At 42.0% G+C, this 21,381-nt stretch overlaps 1 protein-coding gene across 1 annotated transcript in view; it reads left to right on the plus strand.

The window, feature by feature from the left end:
- CCT8 (chaperonin containing TCP1 subunit 8) overlaps positions 1-21,113 on the plus strand; it is a 196,929-nt gene extending 175,816 nt beyond the window's left edge. The window contains exon 9 of the mRNA XM_080276213.1: positions 20,604-21,113. Coding sequence (XP_080132339.1) covers positions 20,604-20,891 — 288 coding nt within the window. The 3' untranslated portion in view covers positions 20,892-21,113. The remainder of the gene's footprint in view (positions 1-20,603) is intronic.
- Positions 21,114-21,381: the final 268 nt, after the last annotated feature.

Here is a 21,381-nt window from a genome sequence, read left to right on the forward strand (position 1 = left end):
GCTGTCACGTGATGTTTCGTTTGAATTTCTCCCGCCACAGCGCCACTCAGTCGCATAATTCGCATTGGAAGGTGCTTTTTTCTTGCTGCATTTTCTGCCCATGTTACTGCATTTTACCCTGCTCACGATGCCTAGGAAGCCTTCTGAGAACCCCAAGAAGCGTTGGCACCTCCCTCAGGCCACCAAGCTAGAAAGCATCAAGAGGAAGAAGAAAGGGGAGAGGAAAGTTGACATTGCCAAGGCCTACGACATGAATGGAGCCAACGTGAGGACCATAATAAAAAACCAGGACAAGATCCTGGCAGCCAAAGGCTGTCACACGGCACTTCATACCAGGTTTGCCGAGGATACGATGGTAAATCGGAACGGTAACGTGGTAAAATTGCTGACAATACCACGGGCATTTGTAATTCATCTGGATGGATTCCTGCCGAGGATACGACGGGCAAAACAGTGTGACCAAAACCCAGTCGACTCGACAGAGAATGTATCGTACTACAGCATTGAACATTTAGCCTGACACTGAATACATATTAATGTTTTAGAATAAATGTCAATCGTTTTGAAACCCTTCTCATCGGCGTATGTACCAGTTTATAAACAAAGTTGCTTCTCCTTATTCTCTACCGAGTCAGCGACAGCGATCACTTTCCACAGTCACGAGACGGGGCTCTGGCAGCAGTGTGAGAAGCATGCCCTTTGCCGAGGATTACAGAGTGCTAGGACAGGCAGAAGCAGGACCTTCCATGGCTGTGGACGAAGATAGTGATTCTGAGTGTGATTTCGAAGGATTTATGAGGGAGATTGAGGAGGAGCAACAGCCATTACCCGCTAGTGACGCCAGCATCCATCCTCCGGGGACCCAGTAGGACTAACTACAGCCTTGGATACCACCTTCCATTCCCAGCAAGCCCACCAACACTATCCTAAAAGGTTAGTTATCATTCATAGCACAGTACCATTTATTATAATTACAATAGTACCAATATATGTATAGGTATATGGTAGGTATTTAGGGTGACTTTTCCTAGAGTTGCTGACATAATTCATTTTTCCCCATAAGTTCTATTGTTAGTCCAACACGTTTTTGGTCCAACACGTGACCCATGCATGACAATATTACCGTGTTGGACGCGAGGGTGCTGTATATATATATATATATATATATATATATACATACCGTATACATATACTGTATATATATATACAGTACAATCCCAGCTATCCGGTATCCAGACAAGCGGAATACTCAGAACAGCGGGAAAATTCAAGGGCTGGTAAAAATGTCAGTAAGTTATAACTGTGCGCCAATTTGAATGGACCGCCAAACCGCCGTTTGATTGTGTCACGCGAGGCTGGGGGAAGTCAGACAAAGCGAGGTGAAGGCATTTCTGGCTGATGTAAATCCCTAGCAAATCCTCTTAATCACCCCTCCTCTCCCCCTCTTTCCCCTACTTGAATTCAGTCATCCTCTACACCCTCCAAAAATCACCAGTCTGCGTTTTGCCACCAGACAGTAAACAAGGTCTCTTGCTGTTGTGTTCCTCTGATAGACGGTAATTTGTACACTCCAAAATGCCTGAAGTGCAAACTAAACGTAAGCGTATCGTGCTTACCTTGAAACAGAAGCTGGACATATGCAACAGACTTGAAAAAGGCGAACATTATAAAACACTAATGGCTGAATATAAATGTTAATAGGAATGAAAGTTTACTTTGTTGGAAGAAAAATAAATAAATAATATGCCTCCATTTCATACGTACATCACTTATTTTCTGCAAAACAGCCGAGTGGCGGGTGAGGGGTGGAGTGATGGAGGTCGGGTAGGGAAGAAGAAGAAGTCGGAAACGTAAACAAACTCACGTGAGGGCACAGGTGTTGTGATAATTCTACAGTGCAGTCTTAACACATCATCAGTTCACTAATAAATGTTCAAGCTTTTATTTCTTTATTTTATTTTTCAATTTTTATGAGTACAGTACATATAATGAATACAGTAATTCGGTAAACAATGGACTGGTGTAATTTGCAGTACTGCAAGTTGCTAGACATTGCACATGTGCGTTATGACCATGGTGTGTGTTTACAAGGCAGTTTTTCAGGCGGAATCTCTTAGTGTAACCCCTAATGTGACTGGTGAGTACCTGAACTGTATTTACTGCTGTGATAGCCTTTGTATAGATTTGACTTGAAAATCAGAAATACGTGAAAAATCTGTAACCGGGAAGGTAAATTCCCCAAGCCACCCGGTTAACTGGGATTGTACTGTATATATATATATATATATATATATATATATATATATATATATATTTATATATACCATATACATATACTGTATATATATATATATATATATATACATATACATATATATATATAATATATATATATATATATATATATATATATATATATATATATATATATATATATATATATTATCAACAAAAGACAAAGAGAAGAAAAAAGAAAGAGAAACATGGATCGACTCAAAGAAACCATCAAAAAAGGAAAGTCTGAAACTGGTCCGAAATAAAATGGCACTTGGAAAGCAACAAATTACATCACTAAAAGACAAAAACGGTGAAGCCATTAAATGCAGAGATATGATGCTGGAGCGGGTTGAAGAATTTTACAAAGAACTGTATGCATCAAAGACAGTAGTAACAATAGCTAACTTTTCTGTTGACACAAGTGAAATACTTGAGATAACACCAGACGAAGTAAATATTTCTCTTAAAAATATGAAAAGAGGGAAGGCTCCGGGAGCAGATGAAATAGTAGCAGATTTACTGTTGGATGCAGGAGCAGAAGTACAAAATAGGCTTGCTCACTTATTTACCCAATGTATAAAACAGAAGAAAATTCCCAAAACATGGTGTAATGCAATTGTTATTCTACTTTATAAAAAAGGTAACTCAAAAGACCTTAGTAACTATCGACCCATTAGCTTGCTATCAGTCATTTACAAACTTTTCACTAAAGTCCTTACAAACAAAATAGCTACAAATTTGGAGGAAAACCAACCTCGTGAACAGGCAGGATTCCAAAGCGGGTATTCGACCACTGATCATCTGCACACAATGAATCAGCTAATTGAGAAAACTACAGAATATAATAAACCACTGTGCTTAGGTTTTGTTGATTACGAAAAGGCTTTCGACTCAGTGGAGCACATAGCAATTATAAATTCATTGTGAGAACAAGGAGTGAATGAGAACATTGTAAAACTGCTCGAAAACATATATAAAGAGGGAACTGCTACAGTTAAATTACGTAAGGACTCAGAGAAAATTACGATTGAGAAGGGCGTGCGTCAGGGAGATACAATTTCACCAAAGTTATTTACAGCATGCCCAGAAAGTATTTTCAGAAAGCTAGACTGGGAAAACAAAGGAGTAAACATAGATGGAGAAAAGCTAAACCATTTAAGATTTGCAGATGACATTGTCCTAATCTCAGAAAAAGCAGAGACGTTGCAAGAAATGTTAAATGACCTGAACAGAGAAAGTCTCAAAGTAGGGCTAAAGATGAACTGGAGTAAAACTAAAGTAATGTTTAATCCTCAAACACCAAAGAGCATCATAAGAATAAGTGGAGAAATTCTTGAAGAAGTTGAGGAGTACAATTACCTAGGACAAATACTAAAATTAACAAAAGATAATGATAGCGAAATAAAAAGACGCATTACAATTGGATGGAAAGCTTTCGGTACACATAGAGACATTATGAAAAGTAGCTTGCCAGTTTGTATGAAACGAAAAGTACATAACGAATGTATAATTCCAGCTATGATGTATGGTTGTGAGACTTGGAAACTGACAAAATCGATGGAAAATAAATTAATTCGTTCTCAGAGAGCAATGGAAAGGTCAATTTTGGGAATATCTTTAAGAGAGAGGAAAAGATCAACTTGGGTGAGAGAGCAGACTAAAGTCAAAGATATTAAAGAAGTTATAAAAGAACAGAAATGGAGGTGGGCAGGCATGTAGCAAGAACAAGGGATAATCGATGGAGCAGGAGGTTGACTGACTGGACACCAAGAGATGGTAAGCGTAGCAGAAAAAGGCCAGACAGGAGGTGGAGAGATGAGATAGAGAAATTTGCAGGGAAAACATGGCAAAGATTGGCTCAGCCAAGGAATTCGTGGAGAAGGTTGGGAGAGGCCTTTGTTCAGCAGTGGACTTGTAATGGCTGATGATGATGATGATGATATATATATATATATATATATATATATACTGTGTGTATATATATATATATATATATATATATATATATACTGTGTGTATATATATATATATATATATATATATATATATATATATATAAACATATACTGTGTTTGTATATATATATATATAAATATATATATATATATATATATATATATATATATATATATACAGTAATCACTCTAATATCCGGACGCCCAATAACCGAACATCCCCACTAACCGAACCTTATCGTCCTGGGATCAAACATTCCCAAAATGGTCTGAAAATCCGAAAAAATTGGGAAAAAAATCGATTTTTTGCCGTCCGTAATTTGAACTTGCCGCGCGCGCCGCATGAGAGCATTGTTTTGGTTCGTCATTCCTCCGACGTCCGATAGAGCGCCGCTGCATCCTCCCCACTTCCCGCCTGTCTCTCACCGCGACAAGACCTGCGCTGTTCGCCATGGCTGCCCACGTGCTCACTTTTGTGGTGGTGCCGTACTTGCTGCAAGGCCTTCTGCTGCTCTCTGCCCTACTCTTAGTGTGTGTGATGATGGCCCCGCCTCCTGAGAAAAGGAAGAGAGTGGTGTTGACTCTGGAGAAGAAACGGAAGATATTGGAGAAGGTTGATGCGGGTTGGTCTTCCTCTCGCATTCTCCGCGAGTTCAACCTGGCCCAGTCGACTTTGTTCGATATCAAGCGTTCCCGAGACAAGCTCATGCAGTACACGGCTGACTTCTCGTCGAGAAGCAGACGCAACGTGGAGAGGAAGGTTATGTATACCCCCAAGTATGCAGAGATCGACCGCTCCACGTTGATTTGGTATCGACAGCAACGTGCAGCTGGTGTGATGGTACGTGGAACGAAGCTGAAGGCTGCTGCTGAGAAGTTTGCAAGGCTTCACGACGCCCTTGACTTCAAGGCATCCGAGGGTTGGCTCTTCGCGTTCAAGTTACGACATGGCCTTACTAACCGTAAAGCACATGGCGAAGCATTGGACGCTAACGAGGATGGAGTGGACGAGTTTCGGCACAAGGTGAAAGGCTTGATCGACAGGGAGGGCCTCACTCTCGGTCAAGTCTATAACGCTGACGAAACTGGCCTATTCTATCGCTCGGTGCCAACGAACACTCTGGCCGATGAGACGGAGAAGCGTGTACCTGGCTGCAAGCTTTCTAAGGAACGGATATCTGCTTTGTGTTGTGCCAGTGCTAACGGCATGCACCGGCTTAAGCCCGTTATTGTTGGCCGTGCAAAGCAGCCTCGGTGCCTTCGTGGGGTGATGGATGTCCTTCCTGTCGTATGGTACCATTCTTTGAAAGCATGGTTCACAGCTGTGATTTTCAAAGACTGGTTTCACCATCAATTCGTCAAGGAGGTCATACATTACCAGACGAAGACACTGGGAATTCCTCGCGACCAGGTAAAGGCTCTCCTTCTCCTCGACAATGCACCTGCCCACCCATGCGACAAGGACTTGGTTGCTGAGAATGGCCGTATTAGGTGCATGTGTCTGCCACCTAATACGACTGCTCTCATTCAACCAATGGACCAAGGAGTGATCGTGGCAACAAAGCGCCTGTACCGTCGGAAGTTCCTGGACGAGGTGATGGTGGTTCTCGAGGATGAGGACGAGCGCAGGGAAGGACGTGACACTCGAGGCAAGCGGACTTTGGAAAACCTTCGCTGCTACAACATCAAGTCTGCACTGTACAACTGGGCTAGTGCATGGAAGGAAGTCCCTGTGAAAACTCTTGAAAATGGTTGGTCTCGTCTGCTTCTCGGAACAGATGTGGAGTACAATTTCCTAGGGTTTGACGTGGATGACTTCCATGCACGGCTACGTACGCACGGCGACGTTGTTGATGTGGACGATGTTCGTGAGTGGTTGGACGACGACGAGGGCGATCCTGGGTATCAGACGTTGTCTGATATCGAGATCGCGTCTTCGGTTGCTGGTGTCAGTCCCGAACTTGAAGATTCCGACGACGAAGGCGATGATGATGCAGACTCCGCCCAGCAGGACACTACTCCAGCCATCCCCAAGCTGAGCACACTCCGGGAACATCTAGAGTTCGTCCTAGACTACCTGGAACACCCGGACTGCGACAGGGAGATGGGGCCCTTGGGACTCGTGGAGGAAGTGCGTGCTTTCCGGCAGCGCATCATCAATCGCCAGAATCGTCGGTCCTTGCGTCAGTCAACGATTGACAGTTTTTTCAGGCCCGTGACCCCCGCTGTGCCAAGCCCTGGTTCCACTCCGTTGCCTCCCCAAGACAGGCCCTCATGCTCCGAGCCACAGCCCAGCACATCAGCTACAGTGGAGTCACCGCTCGACATGAGTTTGCGGCTGTCTTCAGAGTCTTCTGTAGTCGGTACGCCATCACCACTACCCACCGATGCACCCCTTGGACGCCTGCCAGTGATACTCTCGGGCTCTGACAGTGAATAAACAGCAAGAACTTCTCCACTAGACCACACGGGAATTTTGAGTGTTGTGCAGTGAAAAAAACGGTGTGTTGTGTTAAGGTTTTCAAGTTGGGAGAAAAGACTAAGTAGAAAAGAAATTTAACGTAACTAACCTTCTTTGTTTTGGCTTTGGAAACTTAAAAAAACTTGGGAAAAGTTAATGTGCAACACTTAAATTTAATGGAACATTATTTGGACTAAAGTGAACACTGTGAAAAGAACGGACTTCTGTGTGTTAGTGACTAAGTTCAGTGCAAGACTTCAGGAAGAGTGTAGTGCAAGTGCTTCAGGAAATCGTTCTTACTGTCAGAGTCCGAGAGGAGGCGGTTATTCATCGAGGTGGCCAGGGACTTGCTGTAAGTAGCCAGAATGTGTCATGTTGTACTATTTTCCATACTATATTTACCAGAATGTTTCATATTGTATTTTTTCCCATACTATACTTACCAGAAAGTGTCATACTGTACTTCTTTCCATACTAAACTTACCTCATGCATGTGCAGTAGGAATGTGTTTTTCAGAGTTCGGTTAGGTTAGGTTCGGTTAGAGTTCATAAGTACCAGAATGTTTATTAATGTATGAACATACTTCTAAACCCACATTTTATGTTTCTATTGCATTTATTTCAGTCATTTATGTGCCTTATTGGTGTGATTTGGGTGTTAAATAGGTGCTATGCATGTCCGGAGGGAGTTGTATAGGTGTTTCTCTGTGTTAGGGTCTGTAAGTACAAGTCCATAAGCTGGGGCCCAATATCCGGACGAAACCAATATCCGAACCTACTGATGGCTCTATTGATCCGGATATTGTATATATATATATATATACAGTAAAAGCGCTACAACTCAGCATAATACATGTGCAAGCCTTGCCGTGTTAACCTATTTGCCGAACTGTAGGGATGAACTTTGAGTCCCCCCCCCAACACACACACACACACACAAAAAAAAAAAGGAAAAAAATTAAAAGTTTTTACAATAAACAGTAAAAGCTGCATTACCATGATTCCATGAAGTTGTAGGATGTATTCCAGGCATGGAGGAGGACTTTTGGTAGTTTTTGGAGGTGTTAGGGGGACTCAAGATCACTTTTGGGCACATCTTTACTTTACTGTACTTGACACTGTACACTATGTAAAGCACAATTAGCACTATAAAGGCCATACTGTAATGTATTTATCACTTGTGCTATACTGGGGAACTAAACACTAAACACTTAAACATTACTGTACAACTCGGCATCTTACCGAGTTGGCAGGATTTTTGCCGACTCTCTTCCTCTCAAGTGCACATTTTTGGGAATTTTTGAATTTTGATTTTTTAAATGAATATTTTGGAGCCTTCCCAAGTTGTAAAGGTTTCCGACTTGAAGGATGCCGAATTGTAGAGGTTTTCTATTTATCTATCTATCTATCTATTGCCAGACACCATAATCCCATTACTGTATATGTATATACACACACACACACACACACACATGCAAATGTGATTAGAAATGTACCTGTGATAAAAGATATAAAAGTGGAGGTACAGGAAGTGTATAAATTACTTGAAACTCAAGATGTACGGAAAGCCCCAGGACCTGATGGAATTTCTAATTGGGTACTGAAGGAATGCAGAGAACAACTGGCGGATAAGATTCACAGTTTAATTGTGTGTTCTCTGGAAGAGGGAAAAGTGCCACAAGAATGGAAGTGGGCAAATGTGGTACCAATTTGTATGGGAGGAAACAGGGAAGAACCCCTGAATTATAGACCAGTGTCTCTAACCAGCATGGTCGCAAAATTGTGCGAGATAATCCTGAAAGACAGATGGATAAAATATCTAGAAGAGGTGAATATTTTGGCTGAATGTCAGTTAGGATTCAGAAGTTGAAGGTCATGTGTTTCCAACTTGTTAAGCTTTTACTCAAGAGCGATTGACGTGCTACAAAAGTGAGATGGTTGGGTGTATTGTGTGTACTTAGACTTAGAGAAGGCCTTCGACAAGGTACCTCATAAGAGACTAATGTGGAAACTAGAGTACAGTACAATCCCAGTTAACCGGGCAGCTTGGGGAATTTACCTTCCTGGTTACAGATTTTTCCCGTAGTTCTGATATTCAAATCTATACAAAGGCGATAATTATCACAGCAGTAAATACAATTCAGTTACTCACCACTCATATCAGGGACCACACTAAGAGATTCCACCTGAAATATTGCCTTGTAAACACACGCCATGGTCATAATGCAAGTGCATGCAATGCCTTGCAGTACTGCTAAATGCACAAGTCCATTATGTTAACTACCAAATAATTTCTTGTATGTACTGTACTCATAAATGTGGAAAACTAAAGAAATAAAATCCTGAATATTTATTGGTAAATTATCACGACACTTGTGCCCCCACATCAATTTTGTTTATGGTCCCGGCCCCGACTGACCGCCACCATTCCGCCACTATCTGTTTTGCACCATTCTGTTAACTACCGAAGTATTCGTTGTATGTACTATACTCATAAAAGTGGAAAAATAAAGAAATAAAATCTTGAACATTTATTGGTGAACTGATGTTAAGACTGCACTGTAGAATTATCACATCTGTGCCCCCACACAAGCTTTGTTTACGGTCCCGGCCCCGACTGACCACCGTTCCACCTTTCACCTGCCAATCAGCTGTTTTGCACAAAATAAAATATATGATGTACATATGAAGTGCAAGCATATTATTTTTTTTTTCATCCAACAAAGTAAACCTTCATTCCTATTAACAGTTTTTTTTTTTTTTTCATCTCTGCCAGCACACATGCGTTCTAAGATGAATTTATGTGGTGCAAGTTAGAGTCGGTCCGTTAGGAAGAAAAACACCGGCGTTTGCTGATTTGCTCTCTCTCGAGATGTCTGATTTACAAATTCCGTGCCTGTCTTTGAAACGATTTAACCATCCAATACTGAAATCACATTCGACTTCTGTATTCATTTTACTGTGAAACTTTCTTGCTTTTTCTTGTATAAGAGGACCAGAAATAGGTGCTCCCCTAGATCTTTCTAAGCAAAACCACTCAAACGATGAAGAGTATGCCTTTTTTCAATGGACTTACTTGTCTCGCTTTTCATGAAAAATTCATTGAGCTTGGATGCTTGGGCCTTGATATCATAAATCATTGGATTTCCTACATTATATTCGGTCATCAGTGTTTTATAATGTTTGCCTTTTTCAAGTCTATTGCACATGTCCAGCTTCTGATTCGAGGTAAGCATGACACGCTTACATTTAGTTTGCTCATTAGGCATTTTGGAGTGTTGAAATTGCCGTCCATCAGAGCAACACAGCAGCAAGAGAGCTTGGTTTACCGTCTGGTGGTAAAAAGCAGACTGGTGATTTGTGGAAATTGTGGAGGATGACTGAATTCAAGTAGGGGAAAGAGGGAAGAAGAGGGCTGGTTAAGAGGATTTACTAGGGATTTACATTAGCCAGAAATGCCTTCACCTCACTTAGTCCGACTTCACCCAGCCTCACGTGACACGATAATACGGCGGTTTGGCAGTCCATTCAAAATGGCGCACAGTTAAAACTTACTGACGTTTTTACCAGCCCTTGAATTTTTCCGTTTTTCTGAGTATTCCGTTTGTCAGGATACCGGATAGCAGGGATTGTACTGTATATAGGAGGACTGAAGGGGAAACTCCTGGAATGGATGAGAGACTTTTTGAGAGACAGACAAATGAGGACAGTAATAAAGGATATGATGTCTGGATGGAGGGAAGTAACAAGTGGAGTCCCTCAAGGCTCAGTGTTGGCTCAAGTAATGTTCCTGATTTATGTAAATGATATGGTAGATGGAGTGAACAGTTATGCAAGTCTTTTTGCTGATGATGTAAAGATCTTGAGGAAGGTAGAGGTTGAGAAGGATTGTAAAATGCTGCAGGAGGATCTGGATAGGATACACAATTGGAGCCGGATGTGGGAAATGAAATTTAACGTAAAGAAATGTAAAATATTGGAAATGGGTAAAAGTACCAGGCGGCCATCACTGAATTATTTGTTGGGTAATGAATTAATCACAAAAATGAGAGAAGAGAAAGATTTGGGTGTGCTGGTCTAAGATAGTTTGTCACAAGAAAAGCACATTAACAAGATAGTTGGAGAGACTTATAAACTCTTGACTAACATAAGAGAAGCATTTCATTATATGGATGAGGAGATGATGAAAAAATTGATAGTGGCCATGATCTGCCCCAGGTTAGAATATGCAGCAGTAGTGTGGTCCCCACACAAAAAGAAAGATATAAACAAGATTGAGAGAATACAAAGAACAGCAGCCAAGATGGTTCCCAGTCTGGCAGATCTTCATACAGAGAGAGGCTGGAAAAGCTGGATTTGCCTTCGTTTTTGTTTTCATTTTTAAAGGCTCCAACATGCTTGCATGTGTCGGCCCTGGTCACCCAATGGCGGCTCTCCACGCTGCACGATCCATTGCAGCCTCCCTGTTCAGTCCCTTAACCCTGAGGTCACACTTAATGACCTCATCCTATATCTTTCTCGGTCTACCCCTCATAACCCCACCCCCAGTATTAACACTTATCACCTTCCTCACCCAATTATCATCCCCCATCCTCTCCACATGTCCAAACCATCTCAATCTACCTCTCCTCATCACAACACCAATACACTCCAGTCCCATCCTACCTCTCAACTCTTCCATCGTAAACCCAGCCCCTCCAGGCCTTGGACGCAGGGATGAACTGCACATCCACCTAATCATTGTCATTTCTGTACGTCTGAGCCGGTGAATATCTTCCTCCTTCACTGCCCAGGTCTCACTACCATACAGCATTACACTCCTAACACATGCTGCATACAAAGACCCCTTAGCACGTAGGGAGAGTCCTCTCAATGTCAGGAGAGGCAAGAGCTCCCTGAACTTCTTCCAACCACTTCTCACCCTAGACACAGAGCTAGCTCCAGCCCCACCTCCAGCACACAACATGTCTCCCAAATTACAAAACTCTTCCACAATCTCAAGAGATTCACCAGCAAGTTCAATCCTTTCACATCTGACAATCTCCACCTGCTCACCCCGACACACCGTACACATAAAATCAGCATTATCTCGCAGTCTGCCTCTGATACCACTACATCTCTTATGCACCCATTTATCACACACACCGCACAGATGGAATTACTTCCCACGCCCTTGTGGCAAATTGCACATGGCCACTCTCTCTCGTCTTTGACAGTACCACCACCAATCCTAGATATCATCACTTTTGTTTTATCTTAGAGGAAAGGAGAAAGAGGGGAGACATGATTGCAGTGTTCAGGACCATGATAGGAGTAGATAAAATTGATCGAGAAGATCCGTTTGTATGGGATAAGAGAGCAACAAGAGGACGTGGAATGAAATTGAAGTAGTCGAGCTGCTTAAAGGATATAAGAAATATAGCTTTCCATATAGAAGTATAGACCTGTGGAATAGCCTGGACAAAAAGATCGTCCAGTCTAAAAACTTAAACGAGTTTAAAGCTAAATTTGATTTCCTGAGAAACTGACGGGAACCCATGAGCATAGCACTTTTTTTTTTTTTTTTTTTTTTTTTTTTTTTCCGATGTGTGCTGTGTTGGAGGATAACTTGTGTTACCTGTACTTACTAAATACCAGTAACACTCCAATAAAACTTAAAAGTGGTATAAAGATTGGAGACTTCCTGGTTTACCCATCAGCTGTAAGGGAGTGCCAGGAGGTACCACTCTCCATACCTACTAAACATGATGATGATGATGATGGTGAACCAATCGGTGTGTATGCCATTAACTCTAAGGGATCTGCTCCAACCTTTTCACCTGACCTACTCGCAAGCCTGACGTGATGATTATCCACAACATAAAGATCAATTAGTCAGTCTATTGCAATCATATCAAGACGTAGTAGCCTTACCCGGAGAACCTATGGGTAGGACAGACTTAGTGAAGCACAACATAGAACTGGTCCAGGGTACGCAACTGATTTACATACCAGCCTACCGATTGCCTCACAGCTTGAGGAACAAGACTGACAAGATGGTACAACAAATGTTAGATCAGGATATCATTGAACCCTCTGTCAGTCCGTGGAATAGCCCACTTTTCTTAGTTCCAAAGAAAGATGGCCAGTTTAGACCAGTAGTGGACTATTGTCGAGTAAATTCAGTTACTGTACCCGATCGTTTTCCATTGCCAGTCCTGATTGATTTACTGGAGTCACTAGGTGAGAACAACGTAGTCTTTACATCACTTGATCTACTCAGTGGCTACTGGCAGGTAGAAACGGAAGAATCATCTTGCCCTATAACAGCTTTTAGTACCCCTTCTGGACATTTTCAGTTCAAGAAACTTCCCTTCGGATTAAGGAATGCCCCTTCAGTATTCATGCGACTTATCCATTTAGTTTTTTGTGGCATGATGGGCCATTCTCTCTTTGCCTATCTAGATGATATTATTGTTGTGAGCAAATCCATTCCTGAACATTTTGTTAACCCCTACACCGCGGGCTTGTTTACCAATTACTTGCGTGTGCCGCGGGGTTATTTGGGCTCCGACAGACTCTCAAAAAATATTTGCCAAAAATCAGTTATTAGTCCTAGAATAATAAAATTACATATGCTTATGGCACATACCTTCAGCTTTCTCCTGGAATGATTGTTGAGCCTTCGTTGGTTACCGTAGGACTTGTGGAGACCTCTGAAGTAGGGTAATCTCCACTTTACACTTGCCGACAACCCGTAATATGATTACCACAGCCAGATACAAACACTATAAACACTATTCTACAATTTTCCAGTAGTTTGGGATCCATACTCAAAAAAAAAAAAACACTGTGAAAGCAATGGAAATTACGAGCGCGTCTGATCGTCGCACTGGCACTAGTTCGCTCATGGTAGTCTGTCATTTATTATTCATAAAACCCCTCACACTTTATATTTCTATTACTATATAACATATATATATATCTACAGTCTTTATCCATAAGTTTCCTTCAGTAGTATTAGTTTATTGTCACTGTAGGGATTCAATTTCTTTCAGTAAAATACGTAGCATTCACTTTCTCGTCCTGTATACTAGCATTGAGAGTGAATGTCACTTTCATCTTCACTCTCATAACTCATAGCATTCAGACATGCTAGAGTGAAACTTTCACTTTCATTACTCCTAGGGTATATACTTGTATTCTTATAATACTACTCATTTACATTTCTATTTACGTTCTCTATTTTATTTACGTTATTTACATTTCTATTTTATTTACACTGTGTTGTGCACTGTCACTTGAAATAACTTATAAAACTATTTTCCATTGTTCACGTATATTTACATTCATTACTTTCACTTGCTGTTTACACATTATTTACACATTATTTACAATTCCACTTGCACTGTTTTACTCAATAGAAAGATCGTAGTCACTCTTTTATCAATTGTCAGCCCTTTACCTCTTTCCACACGAGGTTTAGTAGGGGGTAAAGGTCACAGAGCCATTTGCATGGGGGTGAAAAAAGGCCTTGAAGTCAGCAAGATGAAACATACGTCCTCTCACTTCGGAAGATGAGAGTACTCTGATAACGCAGGGGCCAGGCCAGCTAGCCTAGAGGCCTGCTTTAGGGGTTATTCAGAGTTACCAATATTACTTCTTGAAACAGCTAAGTCTAGCACTGATATGATTGGCAGGAAATCTAGACAATACATTATAAATTTGGTAGTTCCAGGTGAATGTAAATATCATTTAGGCTTCTCCCTTCCCTTCTTACATGTATATTTATTACGAAAATAGATTAGAGGCCTACTTAGGAGATATATAATCAGAGCTACCAATGTTAAATCTTGAAACAGCTTTGTGTAGCACTGATATGATTGGCAGGAAATCTAGACAATACATTATAAATTAGGTAGTTCCAGGTGAATGTAAATATCACTTAGGCTTCTCCCTTCCCTCCTTACATGTATATTTATTACGAAAATAGATTATACGGCATATTTCAAGGGGGAAAAAACAGCGAAAATTAGCGAACGAGTGCACGTGAGGTGTTGTCAGGTGATAATTAGCCAATTCCAGGTGTATGGCACTCTCACTTACCTGATTTCTTTCTTTTATATATTATTTGGTATATGAATACGACATAGGGCTTATTTCAGTGGATGAAATCAGTGAAAAATTCCAGGGAAGATTTACTTAGCGTAGCATGGCCGGGCAGGCGAGAGGATAGGGTAATGGAGGGGGGGTAGGGAGGGGAGTCAAGAACGGGGAGAAATGGCTAAATTGTCAACAATGGATGGGAGTACAGATGAGATTAGGAGTGCTGACTAGTGTTGGACATTGTCAGTACTGATAGATGATACAAGCCCCCACTTGAAAGCCCGGGTGAATTCAAAATAACACAGAATCACAAAAGCGACGCCCCGCGGTATAATCCCTTGCTCCCAAGCGTCACGAAAGTGACGCCCCGCGGTTAAGGGGTTAAACTTCAGCAAGTATTTCAGCACCTTCAGCTGGCTGGTCTGAAGATTAACCTCAGTAAATGTAACTTCCTAAGAAAGAAAATTAAACTTCTAGGGCATGTAGTTGATGCACAAGGGATTCATACTAATGCCTATAAAACTAAGGCGATAATCAACTTCCCAGAACCTACCAGTACAGATGTTGTAAAGAGTTTCCTGGGATTAAGTGGTTACTACAGGTGATTCATTAAAAGTTACTCCCAGATCGCAGCTCCTCTGACTCACATACTAAAGAAAAATGTGCCTTTCGTTTGGACAAACGATCAGTCACAAGCCTTCCAAGCACTGAAAACAGCTCTTGTAAATGCCCCAGTTTTAGCATTTCCTGATTATACACAACCATTTCTTTTGTGCACAGATGCCTCGGGCACAGGCCTTGGTGCAGTTTGAAAGCAATTGGATCAAAGATCAAGAAAGCGGGTAATAGCGTATGCTAGTCGCTCCCTCAACCCTGCCGAACGTAATTATAGTGTTACAGATCTTGAAGCTCTGGCAGTGGTCTGGTCCTTGAAACACTCCAGAGAAGTCTGCTGACTCCATCAACGATACTGGTTACATATACATATACAGTGCTCGTCAGAAGTATTCAGCGATGTCCGCCGGGCGCGCAATACTTATGGCCCAAAAAGAATCACCCCATTTTTGGGGGTAAGAATTGAGCCACAAGTTTGAGCTCCGAGCATGACGTCACGGTAGCCTGAGGCCTTCTGACGCGCTGGTTGGTTCCCGCCTCAGTGACCCACGGGCTGCCTGAGAGAGAGGAACTCCGCCGAGTGTCCCTCTCAAATTGCGCCATTTTTTACCGAGTGTCCCGCAGTGTTTTGGCCTTCAAAACTTTGTTATGGCACCTATCCGTGAACTATCGAGTGAAATCATATCCCAGATCATTGCTCTAAAGGAGGCAGGCCACCAGACAAAGGAAATTAGTGAATTGGTTGGTGTGGGACGATCGACAGTGCGTCGTTGGTGTGCGCGGTTTCGGGAGGAAAACAGTGGTGAAGTTCCCACAAAGAAACCGAGGTCTGGTAGGCCTAGGAAAACTTCCCCAAGGTCTGTTAATGTTTTAAAACGTGCAGTGGAGTTTAATCCTTGTGTGAGTGCAAGGAAAATTAAGGAGAGCAACCCAGAAGTGTTTGGTGAGGTGTCAGTGAGAACAGTGTCTCGTAGGGTGCATGAGCTTGGTTACACAAGTCACAGGCCTGTGAAAAAGCCTCTTCTCTCTAGCAGCCAGAGAATTCGTAGGCTTGCCTTTGCTAATAAATATCTAAATTGGGGTGAGGAGCAATGGTTGTCAGTGTTGTGGTCTGATGAGGCAACGTTTAGTGTTACCTGTAACAGAGGAGCATGCAAAGGTAGTGACCCACTTGACCCACGGTATGTAGAAAGCACAGTTAAACATCCTGATTCACTCATGGTATGGGGTTGTTTTTCAGGGAAGGGTTTGGGGAAGCTTGTTGTACTTCCCAAGAACCTCAGAGTGAATCAGGATGTTTACCTGGAGCTTCTGTGTGATCATTTACCAGACTCCTTCGAGCTAACAGGTGCACGAGTGTTTCAGCAGGACGGTGCACCTGCTCACAAGGCCAAATCGGTCACCAATTGGCTTCGTGACTGCGAGGTATCATTCATGACAGACTGGCCAGGAAATAGCCCAGACCTCAACCCGATTGAAAACCTCTGGTACCTCGTAAAGAAGAGTCTCCAAGGGAAGGACGTGAGCTCTCTGCCTAAGCTGGAAGCCGCCATTCGTGACTCCTGGGACAAAATACCCCTCCAGCACCTCAGGAGCCTCGCCCTTTCACTTCCAAGACGTCTCAGGTCCGTGAAGAAACGTAAAGGCTACCCTACGAAGCACTAAAGGTAAATAAAATGCATTATTTATATGTTTTTTCAATGTTGAAAGGTTTGTTTCTCAGGAGGGACGCAGGGCGCCCCATACTTCTGACGAGCACTGTATATATAGGTTTTAGGTGTACATAGTATGGGTACATTAGGTAAATACATAAAGATTTGGAACGACATGGACGTAGAGGTGGTGCAGGCCAAAAACATTCGTGTGTGTAAAAGTAGACTAGATAAATGTGGATATAGAGACAGGACAACACAAGCATTGCTCAATTCCTGTATACTAAAAATAAGTAAATACAAATAGGTAAATACACACACAGTACCCTTGCATCCAAGACGGGTTTGTCCAAGATGTTTTGTGTCCAGGACGGAGACCATAAATGAGGCCCTTAACACCATAAGGTACTTTCCGCCAGAAATAAAAAATGGGGAAAAACGTGTTTAAAGTTTTCATACTTTCAAAATATCATAACTCTGAGACTGTTGGAGATGTTTCAATCTTTTTTTTTTTTTCAGTTTAGGTAAAGGCATATACTTTAACCTAGAAACACTTTCATCTTGAAAACTGTGTGGCATTTTGAAGCAAAAAACTTTGAACGCGTTAAACTCTAACTGCGCGATACCACACTGCCACATTTGTTCAACAAAATAGTAATATTTTGTTCTCCCCAACAAAGATATTCAGTCTGTCGTATGTCTGCTGGTAAGTATAAGCTTGTACTAAATCCCATAAATGATTTCACAGAAAAAAATAATCCTTTCCAAGCCAATGGAATCACACCAGTCGTTAATAATTGATGTGTTGAGTGTTGACTCCACAATCTTCCTATGTCTTGCACCACAAAAACATTCTTCTTTAGTCACTGATTTCTTCCATAAATGGGATTGCTTTGCCCTTTTCCGGCCACGAGGAGCTTCAGACTATTCCCCCACTTCACTGTCACTACTTGAATCACCCATATTAACAGTAAATCCACCAAAAATAAGCAAGAAAATGCCGAGCAACAACAAGCTGTGGGGGATTCCCAGACGACATGCATCGCGTCTTCTCATTGAACCACTGAAACACGTGGGGTGGGGTGGCAGAATGTACCTTATGGACCTAAACTCAGGCTCTCCGACGACCACTCACCTGCATGGCTTCACACCTCACTGTAAAGAATGGGAATTTCGACCACTTTGACAAGACAACATTATACACCCAATGTGCTCTGTAGACAGAGTGAAAGTTGGTGACTGTAATGCTATAAAAAAAAAACATTTTCCCCAAACATGGCAGAAAGTACCTTATGGTTCTAAGGGCCTCAAATAATAATACAATATAATGCTGTAATACGGCTGCATATGTCCAATACAGAACCAGCAGTTCATAATGGCCCAGCTCTGAGGAGAATACAGCTATGACAGTCTCACCCAGTCCAACATGGTTCCCACGCCTGGAGAGTGACATGGTTGCGATGTTGTCCAATAAAATATTGGCATCTGGTCATGTGATGGGCTGGCAGGGCTTGCTTTTATCTCCCTCACTAGATCATTGTGGACACACCGCGTGTTGCACTCAGCGTTTCCTGCTAGGTTATTGCCTCTCCTTACTTAACCATGCCTAGGAAACCATCCGCTAAACCCTTGAAGCACCGCCGTCTACCTCAGGCTACTAAGCTGGAGATAAGAAGCTCAGAAACACATTCTCAAGGTGAGGAAATTTGTTTTGGTGCCAAAATAGGTCTAGGTTGATGTTTTTAGGGGCACTTTTCAAAGATGTTGTGACAATATTTATTTTTTCCAGAAGGTCTTGTGTTGGTCCAAGATGGGACCCTCAGGCGACAATATCACTGTCTTGGACACGAGGGTAGTGTACACACACACACACACACACACACACACACACACACAGACACAGACACACACACACACACACACACACACACACACACACACAGTAAAACCTCACTATAACAGACTAGTTGGGCCAGTTCGAAAAAAGCGAAAGTTCGATAAAAGTGACATCTGGACATCCTCCTCCATTTGTTTATTTGAAGAGATGCGCTTGTCGTTCACGTATTCTCTCTCTCTCTCTCTCTCTCTCTCTCTCTCTCTCTTGGAGGTAGGGACTTCCATTTTACTTCACATGTTTTTGTTTTTGTCATCACCTTCTTCATCTTCACTTTCAGTTTACTTTGACATTCAGACTCACTTCCATGCTCACTTTCACATTCACCTTCACTTTTACACTCACTTTCACTTTCATTTTGAATTTCAGTTTCACCTTCACTTGCAACTTTACTTTCTCACTTTCACATTTACCTGTACTATTACTTTCACTCACCTTCACTTTTGCCCTCCCTTCTTTTACTTTAACATTCACCTTCACCTTCACTTTCACCATCATTTTCACTTTCTCCATCACCATCACTTTTGTCTTCACTTTCACCTTCACCTTCTCTTTAACCTTCACTTTCAGTTCACTTTCACCACCTCTGGAGAGAGAGGGGAAGGGAGAGAGGGAATATAGGAGGAGAGAGAGAGGAAGGACCGAAGTTACACCTATCTCCCTTGTTTGTCTATGTGAAGGTGACTCCACATGTCATTCTTATATCTCTCTCTCTCCCTCTCTCACCTGTTGACCTTACAGGGTCCTATTCATGCCTGTGTGGAGTACAGCCCACATATGTGTGTGTCTTTGTTTGGGGGAGGAGGCCTTATACAACTCTTCTAAAGGGGATGGAATCAAGGACTTTTTTGTCTTGTCAACCTGCCTCTCAGAGACTCCCTTGAACCTCTCTCTCCCCTCACCATAGTGTTGCATGGTTATTTTTGGTATTGCTACTTGAATAGGCATCACTTTTATGAACTGCCAGCATTTACCCCTCGTGCATTATGGCAGGCGCCCGTTTGTCAGTACACTCTCAAGGCCCGGACACACTTGCCCCTGAACATGAGATCACCACGAGGGAACGAGGCTTAGGGGTCCATCCAATGTTTAGACTCGAATACTACAGCAGTTCTAACCCGGCATTGTCATCCCGTCAATCACATGTTTCGAGCAGGTGTGGCTGCATCCATACCTCCTTTCTGTTCAACACACTAATGCAAAAGTTAACCGATGCTCTCCGTTATTCATGGATGCAACAGTCAGCTCTAGAACAGTCCTCCTCAGTTTGTATTTCCCTCTACCTATGACCTCCAATTTTTTAAATGCAATGTGTCCATATATCTCAAAATTGAATCTTGATTTGGGTTTTCTTTTCTGTTTTTCTTGGAAAGGGGGACCTCGCATTCTTATAACTGTTGGTTCTTTCTTCATTGCATTAAGAAAGAAAAAAAAATCGAACCACACTCTTCAACTCTGATGTCCACAGACTTCCATATTTATTCATGAATTGCATCAGTCCTTATTATTTCCACTTTTGGCACTCCACACACATTCCTCAGCAGCCCCATTTCTACTGCTGTTACTCTTTGACTTCATTTTTGTGCCACACCCATAGTCTTGCAGCCATTTGTTAGTGTAGGCACAAAAACTTTTTGCTTAAACTGGATATTTTCTTTCCCCAGGTTCTTGCAGATAACTGTGGTGCAGCAGACCAGGAAACATTATCAAACCTTCTAGCCGCTCACACTGATGGAAAGAAAAATGCAGGTTTCAACTGTGAGGATGGGAACTGTGTCATTGATGCTAAGGAAAAAGAAATATTTGATCTGTACCTCACCAAGTTTTGGGCTCTCAAATATGCAACTTCAGCAGCCTGTCAGATCCTACGGGTGGATCAGATCATCATGGCCAAGAAAGCAGGGGGTCCCAAGCCTAGGGGAATGGGTGCTCAGGATCCTGATGATGATTAATGACATCAGATTCCCTGAAGGTGCCTCTTCTCTCACATCCATATACTGGGTGTTCATGCTGTTTGCTGTTTAAGAAAGTCAATTACCTTTTTATAATTCATTAATGGAAGCTTATGTTTTCTTCATTGACCACTCGATCATGATGTATGAACAGCTTAGAGCTAGAGAACAAAGTTGATGCTGTGTATTTAATTTTTTTTATATGCAGTATAAAGTTGAGAACACACAATTTATGTTATTTATTTTTCCTTGCAAGGATGAACACTTGATATGTGCCAAAGTTAAGTTATAGCCATTGTGACAGCATTGCATTGAATTCCTGCTTTACTGTAGGTGGTAGCAACCATCATCCACTCACTTGATGTAGTGCTTCCATCTTCCTCCTTCACCCACATCTTTCTGTTTCTGTCAGCCATCTTCTCATCCTGCTTCTCCCTTTCCTTCCTGTCACTTTTTATTACTCTTTTTTCCACTTCACATGACTGTACAC

This window comes from Coenobita brevimanus, chromosome 64 (genome assembly GCF_032717465.1).
Source record: "Coenobita brevimanus isolate Jiangsu-jjx chromosome 64, ASM3271746v2, whole genome shotgun sequence".
Classification (NCBI taxonomy): Eukaryota; Metazoa; Arthropoda; class Malacostraca; order Decapoda; family Coenobitidae; genus Coenobita; species Coenobita brevimanus.